At 37.6% G+C, this 22,034-nt stretch overlaps 1 protein-coding gene across 4 annotated transcripts; it reads left to right on the top strand.

Annotated features, from left to right (window-relative positions):
* Positions 1-1,913: 1,913 nt before the first annotated feature.
* Positions 1,914-20,990, top strand: LOC133866663 (probable serine/threonine-protein kinase SIS8). Of its 4 annotated transcripts, none has more exons than XM_062303261.1 (13): positions 1,914-3,136; positions 4,396-4,833; positions 6,654-6,757; positions 7,162-8,414; positions 8,553-8,593; positions 10,047-10,115; positions 11,937-12,037; positions 13,497-13,575; positions 13,684-13,782; positions 13,875-13,943; positions 19,291-19,340; positions 19,454-19,630; positions 20,251-20,990. In XM_062303261.1, exons 1-13 carry the CDS (start codon positions 2,648-2,650, stop codon positions 20,384-20,386), a joined length of 3,105 nt encoding a protein of 1,034 aa, XP_062159245.1. In that variant the 5' UTR covers positions 1,914-2,647; the 3' UTR covers positions 20,387-20,990. The 4 variants fall into 4 exon arrangements, with proteins under 4 accessions (XP_062159245.1, XP_062159244.1, XP_062159246.1 ...); XM_062303260.1 differs by having other exon boundaries at positions 1,919-3,136; positions 7,162-8,432; XM_062303262.1 differs by having other exon boundaries at positions 2,998-3,136; positions 4,377-4,833; positions 7,162-8,432.
* Positions 20,991-22,034: the final 1,044 nt, after the last annotated feature.

The raw sequence follows: 22,034 nt of genomic DNA, 5'->3' as shown, positions 1-22,034 counted from the left end.
TGAGTTGACTTTCCCAAACTTTGAGTCCTTCATTGCAATTTTCTAGATAATCAAAGTTTTTTTTTCCCTTAAAAATGAGAAATAAAATTTTGATAGGCAGAGAAGTTTTGTATCATCACTATCAATTAGGGAAAAGTCACAAAATTATTGTGATTATTAAAAAAAAAAAAAAAAAAAAAGGTGGCTTCAAGAGGTTGAGAAAGCTCCCTATGATCCCTGTTAATTAGGGCATCGTAATAGGACAAAAGGAAAAAGTATACCAATTCATATTCTTGTTATCCTCATTAATACCTTTTCTTCTTTTCATCCTAATTTGGATAGAGAAGAAATATGGCCTTAACCTAAATTGGTTTTAAGGATTCAAGAATTTATGAAAATATGCTCTAAGTAATCATTTTTAGTGTATCCGAACAAGTAAGGCTTTGAAAAAGTGTATCTTAAGTCATTGTCAGTTGATTAAAAAAGAAAAAGATAAAGAAAAAGAAAAAAAGAAAAGAAAAAAGAAAAAAGAAAAAAGAAAAAAAGTCATTCTCATTTATTTGGAAGGATTCGTGTTTCTAGATTCAAACAGGATAGCTTCAACATATCCAACCAATGGTCAACAACAAAATAGCATTAATTGAACAATTTTTATTTTTATTTTTTAATTTTCTTCTTTTTTCCACGTATACCTAAAACTTAAAGGACAACGATTCTTAAAATTAGGAGGCAATAGCGAGAGTTGTGGGCTAGTTTATTTCTCATTTGTCTCGAACATGAGTACGGGTCATATCTCTTTGGACATGTAGGTTTTGCAGCATGTTGTTCGAAATTTAGTGAAATTTAAGAGAAATATTATTTTACATTATCCGATCATTCTCTTAGAATATTCCGCAAATGTGACATGCTTAATTTGCCCTCAAAATTTTAATTAAGATTGATCTAAGGGTGGATTGAGCATGCCACGATAGTGGAATATGCCGAAAGAAGGACCGCGTAATGCAAAATAGCATTAATTCTTGAAATTCAAACTCAAATAATCTTTTTTGTACCTCACATACCTAAAACTTGACGGACAATAATTCTTAAAATTAGGCGGTAGTAGAGAGATGTAGAGCTCACTTATCTTAGACAGGAGTATTGATTCTATCTTTTCTAGACAAATAGGTTTCACAACTTTTTTTTTTTTTTTTTTTTTAATTAAGTTGTCCGAATTTCATACTAAAATTCATCCCCCTTGCAATTGATAAGGGGATCCAAACCTAACCCTAAAAGATGTTAAATAAATGTAGCACTCGCAACTTCCATGACATAATGGAAAGATCTATTAGATTCTCCCTCTTAAAATTCATAGCATTTTACAATTTGGGTTTTTTTTTTCCCCATATTTAATATTTACATTTTAGGGAATATAAGAATCTTTCATTCTTTTAGCTTATAGGAAAATTTCTTAAATTTAGTCTCTGAAAATGCAATGTATCCTTAATATATGAAATACGCCATGTTTTTTTAATAATATTAATAAAAATAACGTGCAAATGAAGGAATTCCTGCTATCTAATAACTTGTTCGAAATTCATACCCAACAAAAATTTCTTCTTTTGCCGTAAAAGACGGACCTTTTTTTTCAATGGCAGAATTGAATGGATGTTTTTACTTTTGTAGAGAATTATAGAGGCGGAGTGGATAGCAACAATTGGTAGGAGCCGTAGGAGCTGAAGGGAAGGCTGAAGGGAAGTTTTAAGGCTTCCCAGTTGAAACAATTTTGTCGTCTACTTGCAAAGAGTCATTTGATCAGATAGGACAAAACCAAATTTTGCTTGAAATAGCAAAAGATGAGTTGCAAAGAATGATTTTTCCCAAGTTGCTTATTTTTAATATTCCATTTCTGTGCAATTCGCCCACACAACAGTTTCCAAATCATGCCATCACACTAGGATTTTGAGGCTCCAAGCTTTAGAGATAGAGAGAGAGAGAGAGAGAGAGAGGGAGCCAGTTGGTTGTGTTTCCCACCAGTTTAACCTTTTCCTGGGGCCGTGAAATCCTTCAGCGTCTCAACTCAAGTGGGTCATTATTTTCTATGAGGTCCTACTCTCCCACTTGCTGGTCTTTGCTGTCTCTGCCTGTGTTACCTGCCTCCTTTTCAAACTTCCCCAAGAGACGCTTCTCTCTTTTCTATGTACTCTTCTGCTCTATAATCAAGTAAGATCCAGTTTTCTCAATCTGGGTATTCATTTATTCCTATTATTCTGCTTCTTGAAGGTCGTAATAGATCAAAGTGCTGAGATTGGTGTATTTTGAGCTCTCTGCGTTCTTTATTTGATACTTGTTCCTGTGTTGCCTTCGAAAGAGTTGGTCTTTGCCGTTCTGTGATAAGGAGGGTGTTAGCTTTCAATTCAAGCATCTGGGTCGTCTTGGTATTGTGCAAGCTTTACTGGGTATTGCTTGTGATGGTTGCTGTGGCTTTTGGATTTGAGAGATTGGTTCGGGGTCCCTTGTGGGGGGGTGTAAGGGATTTTGGACTAGAGGGCCTTTTTGGATTAGTTTGAACTTTACTTTTGTGGTGGAATAGCGGTTGTGATTTCATGCTTGCTCCAAGACAATGGAGAGGTTTATGGCCAGATTTATACTTCTTTAGTATTCAAAACTTTAGCTTTAGTGAAATAATATGAAGAACTTTCTTAAGAAGCTTCATATCATGTCCAATCAATCAGAAGATGCAGAAAGGTCCACTTCATCAAAGGGGAGTAAGGCCAATGAAGGGTCGTCTCCTGATAGGCTTTTGCTCTCTCGGTCCCATCATAATTCTGAGCATAAACCCCTCTCTGGGCTTTCGGGTTGGTTGAATTCAGTTACTAATAGACGCAGCCCCAGTCCACCATCTTCTTCGAATGTCGCAAGAGGGGAGAAAATGGAACCGTCTGATTCGGCTAGTACTAGTGGTTTAGATGTTGTTGCGGATGTGGCTAGGCGTGATTCGGGTTCTAGTAACTCGAGGGATCCTGATGTAGAGGAAGAGTATCAGATACAACTGGCTTTGGAGTTGAGTGCCAAGGAGGATCCTGAGGCAGTTCAGATAGAGGCCGTAAAGCAGATCAGTTTGGGCTCTTGTGCTCTTGATAATACTCCAGCTGAAGTTGTTGCCTATCGATACTGGGTAAGTTTGTCCCTTCTGCTTACTGATTTCAGTTTGGCTGACTTGTTGTTAGTCATAGTTCTTACGATCACAACGCATTGTAAGAATTTGTAGGGGCACCTATGCTTATCATCCAACCACGAATTATATAATTTTGTTAATTTTTTGTGGTATAGTCAACTTCTTGTGGCATATAAAATGATACCAGAAAAGATTTATGGATAAAACAAGTTTAATTCTGTTTCTAATAAGAAATGCCTATGATGCTTCCTTTAGTTTGAAATTGCTTGTTCATGAATTGGGTGGTATTTCCTTTAATAATAATTTTTAAGCATGAGACTTGAGGAGCCGTCAAAGAAAATAGAAAAAGAATTATAGGAAGGTGTCTTTAGCACCCGCATAGCTCCTGTGATCCTTGTCCTTTAATCCTATTACCTGTGATGAAAGTCAGGAACATCAACCGAATTGATGTTAGGCGCATTCTATAGTGCAAGCAATCTTGTTGAGAGTTACCATCAAAGCTGCTCTGCAGTGACAGAATGTTAGATTATATATATATAAACCAATACCTAGTAGATAGGCTTCTTCTACTTGTTTAGCTGTATATTTAGGATGTTTTTGTGCTTCTTGGTGAACGTTTTCAGCATTTAAGGCATAATAACTGTAACATAGTCTTTTCTGCATTTTATATTTAAATAGTATGCATACATATATGTATGTACATGTATATATTCTTTTTTGGATCGCATGCTTTTTAATTTTTGTAATCGTAGTTTCATTTTTTCATTCCAAGGTTTCTCTTATTCTAATTGCGATTGGAAGATGACAAGCTGTTGAAATCTGGAAATCTATCTTCCACCACTATTTCTTTATATTGATATTTCATTGTCAATGGAGAACAACTGGCAAGTAGCCGTGCTTCTCACATCTTGCTTTGTTTCACAATTGAAAAGTAGCATCACAAGGTTAATTTGACTTATTTGTGTCTTTGTGTATCTTCTTTCTGAAAGCATACTTACAAAAAAGCCAATTGTTCCCTTCCTTACTAGGTGATATTTCAGCATAACATGGGGTAAAGTGAAGCATAAAATATTGTTTTGAAATAATGCTTTAAAATCATTCCCTAGTTTGGCCGAGTGCTTGATATATCTATTTTTAGACTAACTGGCGACTGATATTATTATACAAGATTACTTCTGTTTAACTTTGTTTCTAATCTTTGTCTTGTTTTTATTCCTTTCTAACCTATCTCATATCCTAGATTTATCCATGCTTCACAGAATTACAATTCTCTTAGCTATGATGACAAGATCTTGGATGGTTTCTATGACCTGTATGGAGTTATGACTGAGTCAACCACAGAAAGAATGCCTTCCCTTGTTGATTTGCAAGGAACATCAGTGTCAGACAGAATCACCTGGGAAGCAGTTTTAGTCAATAGGGCTGCTGACGCTAATTTGTTGAAACTTGAACAGAGGGCTCTAGAGCTGGCTGTCGAATCAAGGTCCAATTCTCTAGTTTTTGTAGGTAGTAATTTGGTCCGAAAGCTTGCTATTTTAGTTGCTGACTATATGGGTGGACCAGTTGGGGATCCTGACAACATGTCGAGAGCATGGAAAAATCTGAGTTACAGTTTGAAAGCAACACTTGGTAGCATGGTTTTGCCGCTTGGTTCTCTGACAATTGGATTGGCTCGTCACCGCGCATTACTGTTCAAGGTATCTGCCCGACTTTGTTTCCTTTATTTCATGGTTTAAAACCCAATTGGCTATGGCACTGCCACTTTTGATGTTATATGGGAGTCTTTGACTACCACATTTGAAATTCCTGTTGGTGCTTTTGCCAAAATTATCTATGCAAGCTTCATAGTCATGGTTTCCTTCTACTGCACTCATTGGTAATATAATCATATCAAGTTCGTGGCTGCTTTTGATCTAATTTGTGTGGGACACTTGGTTATGATTGAGTAAATTGGTGTTTTCATCGTTTTGGACGGATGTATCTCAGATTGGAAATGCCAGAGTTGGTAGTTTGAGAAAGATTTAAAGAAGTGCGAGGTATATGCAATTGCGTGATCGCATTCTTTTTACACTTGCTAATTTATTCCCATATTTCTTTTGTTCACTTCAGAATGCTGAGTCTTTGAAAATGACTAGTCAATTTGGAGCTTCCTAGAATCTTTTATAAAACCCAGTTTCACTTACTAACTAGGTAATGTGGGACTTAACACTTATTACTATCTTTATAAATCACCCACTCAATGTGGGCTACTCTTTATCTTCCGAATATGGGACAGGGGTGTTACAAACTCCCCACCTTTAACCTCTGACGTCCTCATCAATGCTACGTCATGTGGCGCTGACAGTACCCCACGGCACATTACAAGGTAGCGCTGGTACCATTTGTAACGACACAGGGAAAAATGTTAGCAACATTTGTACTATCATCTCAAAAAGACTAGTTAATTTTGAGCTTTTTTAGTATCTCTTATAAAGTTCAGTTTCTCCTAATAACTAGGCAATGTGAAACTTACACTCATGATGATCTTTATAAACCACCCACTGTATGTGGGCTACTCCTCATCTTCTCAATGTGGGACATGAGTGTTATAGGTAGTCACCAAAAAAGCATCATGGTTTAGATTATATCAGTACCTCTTTTAGAGATACATTCATAAATGAATCACGTTAGAGATGGCTTTGAGGCAACCGGTGATCACAAGTGATTTTACATCCTCTCACCATTGTTCACCACTTTTGTTGAACCAATGTTTTGGAGGTTACCTCACTGAATAATTCTGACTCATCTGTGGCACACCAAAATCTGTTCTCCCTATTTTAATCTTCTTTTAAATTGATAAGATATGTAGAAAGATCCTAGCCTGAGCCCTTGCTATGTCTATGGACGACATTATGGTACATACCATGATGATATTAAGGATCCTTTTTCTGCATAATAATATTATTTTTATCTCCTCAGCCCTCCTACACGGCGTTTCACTTTTACACAATATATAGGGACAGAAAAACTGCTCTTGGGTCATTATCTTTCTCACTTCTAGTGAAATTTAAAGCATCTCTTTCAGAAGGTAAAGGTGAATAGTTTGATGGCACATTTCAGGCTAACATTGTCCTGTGTACCATCTCTGATATGTTAGAATTTGACTGGTCTAGTATCTAGTAGAATAATATGATGTTGAAGGGTAGTCAGCGCCTCCACATTAACTGTTCTCGACAACTGTGTTGTGATAAGTACTCAGGTTATCATGTTATCAAGGTGTTCAGCAGGTATATTTTTAGAAGCTGCTCTGTCACCTATGAGTCAGCCGTCTTCAACCATTTCCAGTTTTCTTTTGACAGCTTTACAATATTGCAGTAAAAATCAACAGCTTTGTCATTCTTCTTATTAGGTTATATGATTATCTTGTGTTATATGCTCTGTCATTAACTAACTCTTGTTTTATCAGTTTTCCTTGTAGTGAGGAATCCTGGTCTTCCGCTAGTAGTTCTTTTCTACCAACTTTTGTGTGCTTATGTAGGTTTTGGCTGATAGTGTGGGTTTCCCATGCCGATTGGTTAAAGGACAGCAGTACACGGGTTCTGATGCTGTGGCAATGAATGTCGTGAAGATTGATGATGGAAGGTAATTATAAGTTTATGTTTCGCAATGCAGTCAAGTCAGCTGGATGATTGAGGGTTTAGTTATCTATTTTCTGTTTTCTGAAACATGATTTTGTTATGCATATAAGATGTGCTTTATTTCTTCTTTCTCGCTCATAGTGCATGAAAATGGAACAACATGTGATGTTCTTACATCACTGTTCTAGAATCTAATTGAGTGCTTATATTTGGTGTCTTAGGAATGCATTTGCATATGTTGCATTTTTTTTTTTCTGTTCATTATTGTCAAATGCTGTTGAAATTGATGTCAGAGCAGAAAATTGCCTCATTTATCTTGGCATTTTTTTTAATTTTTTTTTTTTTAAAAAGACAATTGCGGTTGCAAAGCCTTATCTGTTTTTAAGATGCGGATAACATGACTTTCAGGGAGTATATCGTTGACCTAATGGCAGATCCTGGTACACTTATTCCATCTGATGCAGCTGGGTCGCATATAGAATATGATGAATCGTTCACTTCTGCAAGTCCTTTGTCTAGAGATATTGACTCTCATATGGCCTCTTCAAGCAGTGGGGTTGGAAGTTCATCTGAAGAACATTCGGACTTTGGGACATTGGACAAGAGGCCTCGGTTCAGCAATTTAGCAGCTTTAGGAAAAGAATGTGATGACAGAAGTGATTTCACTTCTGCAAATGTAACCAGGCCAACTAAAAGTGATGAAGAGCACAAGTCATCCTTAGATGATTTTAGAACTCCCTCCAATGTAGAGAAGGTGCCTGTGCGGGAGCCTCCTGGGAGGCCTAATTATCCTTACATGCATACAAGATCTCCTTCTTGGACTGAAGGTATTAGCTCACCTGCTGTACGTAGAATGAAAGTGAAAGATGTTTCACAATACATGATTGATGCTGCAAAGGAGAATCCACAATTAGCTCAAAAACTTCATGATGTGCTACTTGAGAGTGGTGTTGTCGCTCCACCAAACTTGTTCTCTGAAATTTATCATGACCCATTAGATGTGTCAGCAGTTGAGGCCAGGTTACCAATTGAATATAAGGATGAAAATAAGCTTGGGATTGGAACCCAAGAAATCAAAGGTCAAGATGATTCTGATCTTTCTAGAATTTTGCCTCCTTTGCTGCCCTACAGAGTGCACTCTAAAGCAATAATTTCTTCTGGTCAACTGGAGCATCTTAAATCTGTGGAAGGCTTAGGCATTAACCTTCCGCTTGATACAGTGGAAGCAACTAGACAGCCTATCTCATCATGCCTTGAAATAACTCCTGTGAAATATACAAAAAACGTACCTGTTGCTGCTGCAGCAGCAGCTGCAGCAGCTGTTGTTGCATCTTCAATGGTAGTTGCTGTAGCAAAGTCAAGCAACGAGTCCAATTTTGAACTTCCTGTAGCAGCTGCTGCCACTGCCACTGCAGCAGCTGTGGTTGCAACAACTGCAGCTGTCAGTAAGCAGTATGAACAGGGTGCAAAGAGTGATGGAGATGCAGATGGTGCTGGTTATGAGCAACGGGGTAGTGATGACCGGCAGCATGATGCTTCTGGAGCCATTTCAGAAGGAGAGAGAATATCAGATAGCTCGGCAGGTAATGATAGCACAAAATCTGATGTCACACTTGATGAAGTTGCAGAACTCGAGATTCAATGGGAGGAGATCACCTTGGGTGAGCGTATCGGACTTGGTATTTACCAGTGCATTGTGCCATCTAGTTCATCTAGTTCTTGTCATATAAAGAAGAATACTTGAGATTGCTTTCACTTATGTGTAATTTCATCTTTTTGGTTTGTCCTTTGTTCTACAGGATCATATGGGGAGGTATATCGTGGAGACTGGCATGGAACTGTAAGTTTTCTCATGCAGAATGACTGGTGTAAACGTTGTTTTTGTGGTGTCTAATATGGGTGTAATCCATTCCTTTTGGTTTGGTTTCAGAGATGTTAAGTATCTGTGCTGCAATTGTCTCTGTGTGGCTAGAAACCCTCTGTATGGCTTATAGGCACCTTTCAAAATGTGGGAATGGATGACAACATGAAAAATGTGAGACAAATTTGCAGCTGCAAAATATCTTAGATGTGATAAGATAAAAGAGTTTGCAGACAATGGGAATGATGTAGGATGGCCCTTTGATTTAGGTTTTTTAGGGTTACTATGATCAATATAGGTTGGCTGAAGGCTCCAGCTACTAAACTGGACAATAAGGGAAACCTCTAGAGTATATGATAAATTGCGTCAGACAGATATACTGCATTAATTAAGCATATAAAGAACCTCGATGTCAGGAATTATACCTAATTGACATAAGTTCATCAGAAAGTCTTTCTTCCAAAGTTTTATAAACATGTATTAAAGCATTTTTTTCTTTTCTTTTCTGTAATGCTTAAAAAAAATATGAAAATAGAAATAGGTACTTTTTAAATTTTAGGAGATTCCCTTTCATTGTTTTTTTTAATTGGTCCTGAGGGAAGTTGGTTTTACTTGAGGTATAAAGAGTTATATGGCTTAAAATCCATGAGTATCATTTTTTGCATAGTTAGTAAAATGACTGGAAAGGACTCCTAATGATTCGAAATATATCAGTAGGTACTTTCAAAACAATGTTGATCATTGTTTCTTTCAGATGTTAGGCAAAAGCCTACAACCAAATGCATGGTTTTGCAAGTCCGCACATTATGTTGGTTGGTTTTACACTTGGAGCTGAAAACTTCTACAGGATGTTGTATGAGGCCCAAAAAAGGTCAGGGCTTAACATTATCTAATGCAATTAAGGACCTTGTTAAGGCATTAAGCTCTATTTTGGTTGTAATGACAGCAATATGAGCATACTTTAAATGGTCCCCTTGAACATCGACCCTGCACTCGGAGATGTCAACTTAAATTGGGAAGAGAGTATTACGTCTGCTATAATTAGCATATGGTGTTTGAGTATTAATGCATCAATCTGATGACTACGCTTTACTTATTTTATCTCCTTTTATTGTGTTTGTTTATCTGAATTAAGTCTTTGGAAGGTTTACCCCTGATTGAATAATTTGAGATATTCTTAGACCTTGTTTACGTGTTTGTGCCCAAAGCATCATATCACCATTTCCTATTCCTAAAATGCTTAATGTAACTAGAATATCTTCTTTGTTTTGGGATGTCTTTCTACTTGTAGAGTTTGGAATTAGATATTCAACTGTCTAGCAATGTCTCTCCGCTTCTTGTTTGTTTTGAGATTTGTTGCTTATTTTGTGTCAAATTCCTGTTTTTGGAAAGTTTATATTTTGATCTTATTGTCACTCTTTTGTTTTTATAGGAAGTGGCTGTGAAGAGGTTTCTAAACCAAGATATTTCTGGTGAATCACTTGAGGAATTCAAAAGTGAGGTACAATTTGCTTGCCCCTTGCTTTCCCTCTTTGCTTACTTTCTGTTAATGCATCGCCAATTGTCCCAAAATTTTAAGTTAGTAAGAAATGATGAATTTGATATTTCTCAACACTACCCCTTACATGTGGTTCTAACAATCCCTTCTATATGGTGGTCTAACATATGGAATATTAAACCATGTGGAAGTTGGTCGGACTCATACATTAGATCTGATTTTCTAATATCATGATAAATTATAAATTGTCCCAAAAACTTCAATTGATAGGAAAATGTAAATTAAATTTATTTCCTTTCAGTTTTTGAACATTAAATTATCTAAAGCAATAGAACTTGTGCTTTACATTTAAACCTCCATTTGTTTATAAGAAATAAAAATTTATGTAAAAGTAGTACACCTTGGGGTGGGTGGTTTTGGGGGGGGGGGGGGGGGGGGGGCGGGTTGTTCTATAATGTATCCTCTCAAATATATGTTCAGCTCTCATTTTCTCTTTAAGAAAAATCATTTTTTTTACCTAAACATATCTGTGCCATATCCATGCCATGTCCAACCTGTATACTCTCGTGTCACTTAAAAAAAAATAATTATTTATTTATTTATTTATGGGTAGGTATTCTGCCTTATCCCACATATCTATATTAGATATGGATACCGATACGACAGTTTGATTGAGATATCCATTCTTCCTTGGAGTTAATCTTTATTTTGTTATATTTATTTTTTAATGAGTGCATTTACCTTTGTATGGTTTCTTAGATCTTGTTTCAAGAGAAAATAAAATGAAGTTTCTTTAGTTTTGTCTTATTTGTGTGTGAATCTTTCAAATGATGTAATTAATTTGCTTAATATGTGCTAGTGAGGTGTCACTTCAATAAATTGACAACATCATATTCATTTAATTACTGCCATTCTTCAGCCCTCACATTAACTCTGGTGAATTCGTTATTCATTCTGATTAACACATAGGACATCATGACAAAGTATGATACAAATGAGGGTTATTTCTGTGGCGAGCTCAGTTATAAGGTTGTATGTGCTGTAAATAATGGTCCTTGCCCCATGTTGCCTTATTTCTTGACTGTATGATTGACTCATCAAAATATATAGGATGAGATGTATGGACATATTTGTCAAGATTGTGATAAAGAGTTTGGAAAATGTACCTGTTACCTTTTTCATGCCAACTCTTTCCACCCTCTTACGTGCACGCCTAAACCTATTTGTTTTAAATTAAGCTTTTACTACTTTTTGCTATCATTGTTATTGTTAGAATGTTTGAGCTACGAATCATCCACTGAACAGTTTTATTTATCAAAAAAATTGTTATTGTTAGAATTTTAAGTAAATGATAAAATTTACAATTTCCTATTAACTTAAGTTTTTAGGATAATTGTTGATTTAACATGGTATTCGAGCAGCGATCTTGAGTTTGAACCTTAACTTCGTAATTATTTATCATATTCTATTTATAAACAGGAGCATTAATTTCCATTTCAGTTAAATATTTCAAGTTTTGGGCTTTATTTATTGAGGGAGAGTTTAACCCACATGTGTTATCTGCTTAAACTTTTGGGACGACTAATGTTTAAACGGTTATCTCTAAGTATGTGAAGATCATTTACTTGGGTCTAACTTGAAAAGTGGTATCTCTCTTTTGTTTTACACCCCACTTCTTCCACCGTCTAATTTACATGCCTCAATCACATCCTTTAGGATTTAACTTTTTCTACTTTTTGCTGTCATTGGTATCTCTGAGTATGTAAAGGATTGTTTTTAAATTTTTTTTTTTTTTTTTTTCCTACTTGTGGTTTGAATTGCAAGGTTCGGATAATGAAAAGACTGAGGCATCCAAATGTTGTTCTCTTCATGGGAGCTGTAACACGTGCCCCAAATCTTTCAATTGTCACTGAATTTCTTCCCAGGTATGTAAACACTTTATTTCTGACCTTAATTGTGTTATAGCCTAATCACATATTTATGGAAGTCAATGAATGCCATATTGTTAACTTACCACAAGAAGCTCTTATTATTACAAGACTATATTAAGAACTTGTTTGAGATTGCGTTGGGAAATAGAGCTTTTTAGAAAAAAAACTTCATTTTCAAGCTTTTCCCAAAATGCAGTTTTGAGCTTTTTCAGAGCCAAAAAAAATAAAAATAAATAAAGTGCCCTTCAAGTTTTTTACCAAACATGCTCATTTTTGCTTGGCACAATTTTTTTACGTACTAAAAGTACTTTTTAAGCTCCTTAACGCAATCCCAAACAGGTTCCAAGTATACTTTTCCTATGGTAGTTCTGGAATAGTTCAGGAATATTCCCCTTTTTTCCTGATTGATTAATGTTTCTTCTCATGCATTGATTTAAATGAAATCGATAGATGCGCGCACACACACACACGAGGATCTTGTATGGTAGGGTTTTAGAAATTATTGATTGACATACAAATAGCGTTCAGAATTAAACTTTCTTGTATCTTTTTTCTCGACTGTATTTTAGGCCACTTCCCCATTTGGGAAATTTTCTTGAGATTTATGGTTATATTGTTGTTGTTGCTGTTGTTCTTTCATGTTTGCTTTATCAGAGTCAGAAAAAAAGAGAAAGATCGCACATGTTTTGATAAATAATTTAATGATGAAAGAGACTTGGCAAGTACACAGAATGTGACTGGAGAATCCCATAAAACATTACCATCTCTGGGGAAAAGAAGGATCACTGCCTACAACAGATATCCAGTCATACAATTTTCTCAGAAATAAAGACTTAAGCAACACAGTGGTAACCCTTATGAGTTAAGAGGCTTAATATGGCTTATCTAATTAATCTCTATCAAATTTCCCAATTGAATAAGAGCTAAGCGCTTACTCTGCCATTATGATTCTGCTCGTTTAAGAGCTTCCATTGTGTAATGAGTATATTAGTGAAAAATGGGACTTGGGCCTTGGTAGCTTGGTGGGCTGGACTTAGTTTACCTTTAGGGATAATGAGCCTGAGTTATGCGTATATAAAGGCCAATAGCTTAATTGTAGGGGATATGAGATTAGTGATTTGTTTACTGTGGTAAACTGGAGGCTGAGCACCTCGAATGCTCTGAAGACCGGACATCTCGAAGAGTCCATTTCATTTCTGTAATTTTCATTACTGTTCGTTCATCAATTCTCTCATTACTGAATATTTCTTCCATTTCTTCAGTTTCATTCCAATTACATTCATAATTCAGTAAACCTAACCCTAAAAATCCAGTACCAGTTAATTAAACTGTTACACACCGCCAGTATGTTTGTGTTTGATCAATTATTTCTTATGTCTTATTAGTTATGTTAAGTTGGAATGCTAAAGCACATCAATTTTTATTTTTTTTTTTATTTTTTTATTTTTTGCAGAGGTAGTTTGTATAGGCTGATTCACCGGCCTAACAATCAATTAGATGAAAGAAAGCGGTTGAGGATGGCCCTTGATGCTGTATGATACTGTCATTCTTGCCCTTCATTCCACTTTCAGTCAGCAACTCGCTATAATTGTTGACTTTGCTGGAGATAATTGATTGTTTTTGAATGATTAAACTTTCAGGCTCGGGGAATGAATTATTTGCACAACTGCTCTCCCGTAATAGTACACCGTGATTTGAAGTCCCCAAATCTTCTTGTTGATAAAAATTGGGTTGTGAAGGTGGTGTCTTATTTCGTAACTGAGATGCTGAATATATTGAATGTATCTTCCATGCCTAACCCATCATGATGAAAAATTTTCTGCCTGTTCAGGTGTGCGATTTTGGGTTATCACGGATGAAAAATAGCACATTTCTCTCTTCAAGGTCAACTGCAGGGACGGTAAGCCATTAGCAACTTTCATTTTCTTTTTCTTCCCTTTTTGCTTTTGAACCAGCCTTCTTTTTTTATTATTATTATTTTTTTATTATTATTATTATTATAATTTTTTTCCTTCTGTTTGTTTTTGGGTCATCCATCTTACTTGGTCTTCCATGTTTTTGATTTACTGATCTATTATGTTCATGTTGCAATGCTGGATATTTTCTTTTCATGATCATATCTGGTATCTATGCACCTTCTAGATGTTTCCTGTAATAGTGAACTATTTACATCTGTGCTTCTCATGATAGGATTGTCATCTGTTTCATTTTTTGTTTTGAACTTTATGTTCTGTTGGTTGCATGACCTAGGCATTTGGTAGAGTTTCTAGTGGTGATTAAGAGGGAAAAAAAGAACTATACATCTTTTTGATTTGGCAAATGGCTCAAGGACAAATTGCAGAGAAAATTGGTTTTATTTTGACTGTTATTTGATATCGAGTTTGATATATGCATTGCAATAAACTTGGAACATGTTCTCTCAAACTTTCAAAATCACAAGGAGAGAACTATTCCAAAAGTTCCTCATTCTGCAAGATCATCTGGACTTGCTGTTTACAGCATACTTGACTGATAAAATTACAGCAAATGGCGTATTCTCTTTTCAATAAAGGTTAAAGAACTCGTGTACATTTGGTGTCCATGGGGATGGTGACAATGAGATTGTATAATTATACAATGGTGTTAAAAGGTAAGTTATTCCAATTGTTTTTGGTGCTATTGCTCTTGAACTTTGGGTTTAGTTGGTTCGGTGGGTCCTTCGTTTGTGGGTTTGATGTCTGAGGAGGTTTCCGGCGATCCGAGGGAAGTTATGTCGCCAGTAAGGGTCCATTTGGGGCAGAATCAGTTGGTGAGCAAGAGTAGGGTGGATGCGCGTGCAGTGTTATCTCAGGTGACATCTGATTTGCATCTTGCGGAGATTGAAGTCAGTAATAGGGTGTCATGGCAGCTTGGTTCTAGTTCAGGAAGTGTCGGTAGGGGGATTCCTGCTTGGCAAAGGAGCACTGCAGTGGATCCGGCTGTCTCTGGGTTGTCTGGGTTGGGGCTTCCGATGAATCACTTTCCCCACCTTCAGTCTCTGCAGGATAGGGTTGTTGCTGGGATTTCTAACAGCCAGCCCTTTGGGTGTTCAGAGATGGTCGTGTTTCAAGAGAGAGATCGGCCTATTGAAGTGGCAGGAAGTGGGAAAGGCAGTATGTGTTTCAGCTGAATTGGAAGGAGATCCAGGTAGGGTGTCACCTCTCAATACCTATTCTACAACATCGGGGATTTTTTCAGGTTACTCTGACTGGGTTATTCAGTGTGCGAATGTGATTTATCCCATCGTAGGGATTTCGTATGAGGGTCATAAGCTACAATTGTTGGCTCTTTTGACTTATCTCGAAGCGGAACGTTGTAATGAAGTGGTGGGAGCCATGTCGGGCTGTGGAACGAAGGGCAAAAGGGAGGTTGAAAATTTGAAGTGTTCTATCAATTACGATGTGAGAGGTTCATGCTCAAGCCGCAGGAGAAGGAAGGCGAGGGGACTTCATGTTGTGTCATGAAGCCTAGGGTTCTTTCCTGGAATGTGAGGGGGCTAAACAAGTGGAGCAAACGTCTTAGGATAAGTAACTTGCTTAGAGATTGGAAGGTGGATATTATTTGCTTCCAAGAAACCAAGGTTCAGGGTATGTCGAGAAGTTTTGTGCGCAGCTTATGGGGTTGTAATAATGTGGATTGGTGCTGTTTAGATTCTTGTGGGGCCTCAGGGAGCATCTTGATCATGTGGGATAAAAGGGTAGTGGAGAATGTTGATGTTTGTGTGGGGGAATTCACTCTTGCAGTTTCCTTCAGGAATGTAGATCGATTCGTCTTGGCCTTTGCAGGTGTTTATGGCCCGAATTCTGATTTTGATAGGAGACTTCTTTGGGATGAGCTGGCTGGGATTCTCAGTTGGTGGAGCATGCCACGGTGTACAAGGGGTGATTTCAATGTTACTCGGTTCCCTAGTGAAAGATCTAGAGAGGGTAGTATGTCTGCTATGAGAGATTTCTCTGATTTTATTTTTTATCAGGGTCTAATGAATCTTCCTCTCACTGGGGGCTCTTATACTTGGTCGTTTAGGCTTGATCCTCTCATTTGGTCTAGGATTGATCGCTTTCTAGTCTCCCCATATTGGGAAGCTCGGTTCCCTGTGGTATCTTGGAAGGGCTTCCTCGCCTCTATTCAGACCACTTCCCGATTCTTCTCGATTACAACGTCGTTTCTAGGGGGAAAAGGCCTTTCAAATTTGAGAACATGTGGCTTAAAGCGGATGGTTTTGTGGAGAGGGTGAAACAGTGGTGGGATTCTTATTCGTTCCAAGGTAAACTCAAGGCCTTGAAACAAGATTTGAAGAAATGGAATGAAGAGGTGTTTGGCAGTGTAGAGAGGAACAAGAGGAAGCTGTTTGAAGAACTTCAGGCGTTTGATTCTTTTGAAAGTAGTAGGGCTCTAGTTGAGGAGGAGATACTAAAGAAGACAGAGATTGTCGGCGAGATAGAAAGGGTTTCTCTTTTAGAGGAAGTGAGGTGGAGGCAGAAATCAAGGGTGATGTGGCTAAAGAAAGGGGATAAATGTACTAAATTCTTCCATTCCATGGCCAACTCTAATAGAAGGTACAACTCTATAGACTCTTTATTGATTGGAGATACTATTTCTTCTAACCAGTCAGATATAGGTGAGTACGTGGTCCAGTTCTATCAAAAGCTCTTTTCTGAGCCGTGTCCATGGAGGCCTATGGTGGATGGGTTATCCTTTGATTCTATTCTAGAGTCTGAAGCCAGCTGGTTGGAGAGAGCTTTCGAGAAGGAAGAGGTTAGGAAGGTAGTGTCAGCTATGAATGGTGACAAGGCACCAGGTCCTGATGGGTTTTCTATGGCATTTTTCCAAGCATGCTGGGATGTCTTGAGCTCGGACATTTTGGCGGTTTTTCATGACTTTCATGAGAGAGGTTGGTTCGAGAAAAGCTTGAATGCTTCGTTCATTTCGCTTATTCCAAAGGTTCTTGGTGCGATTTCCCTCATAGATTTTCGGCCTATAAGTCTTGTAGGAGGTGTTTACAAGATCATTGCTAAGGTTCTAGCAAACAGATTGAAGCCAGTGTTGGATAAGGTCATATCCAAATCTCAGGGATCCTCAATCCGATCCTTATTGCAAATGAATGCCTTGATAGTAGACTTAGACCGGGGGAACCAGGTGTCATGTGTAAAATGGATTTGGAGAAAGCATACGATCATGTAAATTGAGATTTTCTATTGTATATGCTAAAACAGTGTGGTTTTGGGGATAAATGGTGTTCCTGGATTGCTCATTGCATTTCTTTTGTGTGGTTTTCGGTGTTAGTCAATGGATCTCCTTATGGGTTCTTCAGTAGTTCCAGAGGTTTGAGACAAGGGGACCTTCTGTCTCCCCTTTTGTTTGTGTTTGTGTTTGTGATGGAAGCTTTGAGCTGTATGATTTCTGCTACGGTTAGTGTGGGTTTGTTGGAAGGTTTTAAAGTTGGTAATGCAGATTTTTTGCATCTTCCGTTTGCAGATGACACTATGATTTTTTGTAGTGCTCATTCTTCTCAGTTGCGTCATTTGCGGAGTCTCTTCCTCCTGTTTGAAGCTGCTTCGGGTTTGAAGGTTAATTTGGCGAAGTCAAATTTAATTCCAGTGGAGAATGTTGATCAAGTGGAAAGGCTATCTTGGTCTTCCTTTGAGGGCTTCCTATAAGTCCATTCATATTTGGGACGGGTTTGTCGAGAAGATAGAGCATCGACTGGCTAGTTGGCAAGGTTATACCTCTTTAAGGGTGGTAGAGTCACCCAAGAGTACTCTTGCCAATGTGCCTACTTATTATTTGTTTCTGTTCCCTATCCCGGGGAGTGTTACTCGCATAGAGAAGTTACAACGGGATTTTCTTTGGGGTGGGATGGGTGAAGAGTTAAAATTTCACTTGGTGAGTTGGTCGAAGGTTTGTACCCCAATTTCAAAAAGGGGGTTGGGTATTTGGAATTTGTTGTTCAATCGCGCTTTGTTTGGCAAATGGTTGTGGCGGTATGGAATTGAGAGAGATGCTTGGTGGAGAGTTGCGGTGGATTCTAAGTTCGGCAGTTTGTGGGGTGGGTGGTGCTCCCGTGAGCCTGTAGGTCCTTTTGGGGTGGAGCTGTGGAAGAATATCAGGAAAGGGTGGGGAATTGTCTCTGGTTTTACTAGATTTGAGGTGGGGGATGGGGTTATGACAAAATTTTGGCATGATTTGTGGTGCGGGGATACGGTGTTGAAGGATGCTTTTCCTATTCTTTTTGGTATTGCTCGGGTGAAGGATGCTTCCGTTGCGGATAGTATGGAGGTTTTGGGTGGCTCTATTCAGTGGAGCGTTAGCTTTGTTAGAGAGGCGCATGATTGGAAAGTGGGTGTCTTTACCTCCTTATTTCAGGTGCTTCATTCAGCCACGATGAGTCGAGATTGTGCAGATAGGCTCTGGTGGGTCCCTTCCAAGAAAGGTGGGTTCAAGGTCAAGTCCTACTTCAGCTCCTTGGTTGGCTCTGAAGGTAGACGCTTTCCTTGGAAGAGTGTGTGGCAGACTCAAGCTCATTCGAGGGCGGTTTTTTTTGCATGGGCGGCAGCCCTAGGCAAGATTCTTATAGTGGACAATCTCAGGAAGCGGAAGATCATCATTGTGGATAGATGCTACTTGTGCAAGAGAGATGGGGAATCTGTGGACTACCTTCTTCTTCACTGTGATGTGGCTTCCACTTTGTGGCATCATGTTTTTTCTCGGTTTGGTATGTCTTGGGTCATGCGTAGAAGAGTTATCGAATTATTTGCCTGTTGGTGGAAGCTTGGAAGGCCAAGGAGTGCTGCGGTTTGGAAGATAGTGCCTATTTGCATCCTTTGGTGTGTTTGGAAAGAGAGAAATCTTAGGTGTTTCGAACACATGGAGAATTCCAAGGAAGATATTGTAGCCTCGTTTCTTTATATGCTGCATCTTTGGACGGTGGCCTTTTTGTCATCATTGTCGATTAGCTATTCTGATTTTCTTATTCGTTTTTCTTTGCATTCTTAGGCGTTTCCTTGTGTATACTTTCAGTGTACTTAGGGGCACCTTATGCTTTTAATAAAACTTTATTTACTTATAAAAAAAAGAAAAGAAGAAGAAACCTGGTTATCTGCAACAGTACTTAAAGGAGCACTCTATATCTAGTAGAATATGCGGAGAAGATAATGAATATTCTAATCATTTGCCCTGCATCCATTAGAACCTGGTATTGAATAAGTTCATGTTTGTATCGCATGCTTCAGGCTGAGTGGATGGCCCCAGAAGTGCTAAGAAACGAACCTGCAGATGAAAAGTAAGCCCCCCCCCCCCCCCCCCCCCAAATTTTTTCTCCTGATATTTCTTGTGTTTTGTTTGGACCCTTCATAGAGGTCTTTTCATAATTACTTCATTTAATTCAATATGCAGGTGTGATGTGTATAGCTTTGGAGTCATACTATGGGAGCTCTCTACATTGCAACAACCATGGGGGGGAATGAACCCGATGCAAGTTGTTGGTGCAGTTGGATTTCAACATCGGCGTCTTGATATTCCAGATGATATGGATCCTGGCATTGCAGATATTATTCAAAAATGCTGGCAGACGTAAGTATTGTTTTGGTTGTTCTATCAGGATAATGGGTGACTAATTTTTGTTGATATTGTGATTCAAAATATGCAATGCCAGATTCAATGGAAAATGATACTGATTTCAACAGTTATTCCCCATGTCTATTCTACTAAATATCACTGATTAAACTTCCACTTTATGCTATTTGGAGCCGTAAACATGCTGAGAACATAGCAAATGTTATTCAATTTAATCTCTGTTTTTACCACTCCTCATTTCCAATAAGTTCTTTAAAGCGTATTTGCTTATATAATTTCTTTCAAAAACATTTCATCCTTTCTGATTACTCCCCATTAATGATGGACTATCTTTGCAAAACTCGTGGCCACCTACTTCTTTCCTGTGGGTAACATGACCTTTATCTTTACCCCTTCTGTATATAAGACTAAAGACTTGATTAAATCTGTTGACCAAGCAGATAATGGTAATGCCTTATTTATTGCAAAAGTTCACAAAAGATTGTGTGCTTCAACTTGTGAATGAGTGGTAGAGAGAAGTTCCTTTTTTTATATTTTTAATGATTATTGCAGCGTATCGAATATACTTCAAAATTCATTTTCTGCAGTTCTGACAATTGATCCATCTAACATTTTAGAGATCCAAAATTGAGACCCACATTTTCTGAGATCATGGCTGCTCTGAAGCCGTTGCAGAAGCCCTTAACCAGCTCTCAAGTTCCCAGACCAAGTTCATCCAGAGGCAGTGGACGCGAAAAGGCTCAGCCGTCATGAGTTTCAGAAGACTGAGCAGGCTAGAGGAGCAAGTCTACAACCTGACTCACTGCTCATTGGACTGCAAAAATATTGCTGAGAAGTTCTAGATTGCCTGGGACAAGTCTGAGAAAGTGCTCTCGGTTGAGATGATGACCCAACATACACTCTGATTTGAATTGTGATTCTTTTTCCTCAATTACTTTTTTCCTTTCCCTCCCCATCCCCCTTTTTGTATTCTTCACGGTACAGCTATTCTCAAGGTCGTGTATTTGTTTGTAAAAATCCATTGAAATTGTTGTAGCCAATGTTTGAAATTGTCCTTGTCCATAGAGTACTATCAACTAGTTGCAAAAGCACTATGCTGCCTGGACTAGTGGCCATAGGAGTAGAGAGTGGGGTGTGGGAAGTTGAAGCTGTAGATATATGCGGGAAGAATTGTGCCAAGTGCCAAGTGCCTGATTTTTGGGAGTTACAGAATCTGATACACTGATCACTGATGGCCTGCGGCTCATATGAGCTAAAAGAAATCTGTTTACTTTTTTGTTGCAAACATTGTTTTAAGGAGCTCTGGATTATGGTCAATCACAAAACTGTCATAATTCATAAGAATTAGAGCACAACACTGGCCTGTACCATGAGCAAACATAGTGCAGTTTCAGCAAGACACTGGCTTATTGGTCGCATACTTACTCTTTTATTATCTTTTTGTACATTTTACATACAAGAAAGAAAGGAGAGAAATTAGGGAGGGGTGTTTACCATCTTTACTTTCTTGTTTCCAGGCGTGGAGGTGGTCGATGCTTGTATGGGGGATCAGATAATGTCAACAGTATTGGCCTGGGAAAATTTGAAAGAAATGGAAATCTTGGTGAGGAATGCTGAGGATGTTGGGGGTTGTTTGTTAGATAAGAAATAAAAAACAGAAAATTAAATGCTCATGGGGTGGGTTATTGAGTTGTTTTATCTTAAGAAATTATTTGCCCCCGGGGGGGAACACTTCGAGATACAATGAAACTCGAAAATCATCTCTAACTAGCTCATAATCCGCGTTATGCGTGAGATTCTTCATTATAATTTAGTTTCAGAATTTAAACACATCTTCATCGTACTTTTTTATTATAGGTTAAAAAATGCTTGTTAAAAAAAAAAAATTATCACACATCTTCCAATAAAAAAGACAATAAAGGTTAAGACCCTTAATTTTATTTTAATCCAAAAAAGTAACACTTTTTAAAATATTTGTTCACATAGGTGTAGTTTATAACGAAAAGAAGTATAAAAAAATAAAAATAAAAAATAGCATAAAGAAAATCTAAATTTCAAATATTACAGCATATGTGCTGTAGTTTTTTCAATGGTCAAGATGGTGCTATAATTTTTTTTACAGCACCTAAGCCAAATCCTACAAAATATAACAAATTTTTTCACTCAACATTTAATGAAATCAAATAAATCCTCTCACATCATGTTCAATGCTTGATCAAATAATTTTTTGCTTTCAAAAGCAAAAAAGAAAAGAAAAGAAAAGAAAAACACTTCAAAAAAAATTTGAGTGAATCATACAACAAAAAAAAAACCATTAAACATTCAAATATATTAAAAAATGAGACTCTTAATTTTATTTTAATCCATATAAATTAAAATATGTTAAAATCTTTGTTACCAT

Source organism: Alnus glutinosa, chromosome 4, assembly GCF_958979055.1.
Source record: "Alnus glutinosa chromosome 4, dhAlnGlut1.1, whole genome shotgun sequence".
Lineage (NCBI taxonomy): Eukaryota > Viridiplantae > Streptophyta > Magnoliopsida > Fagales > Betulaceae > Alnus > Alnus glutinosa.
Note: the sequence above shows the minus strand (reverse complement) of the source record. Positions and strands in the feature narration are given on the sequence as shown.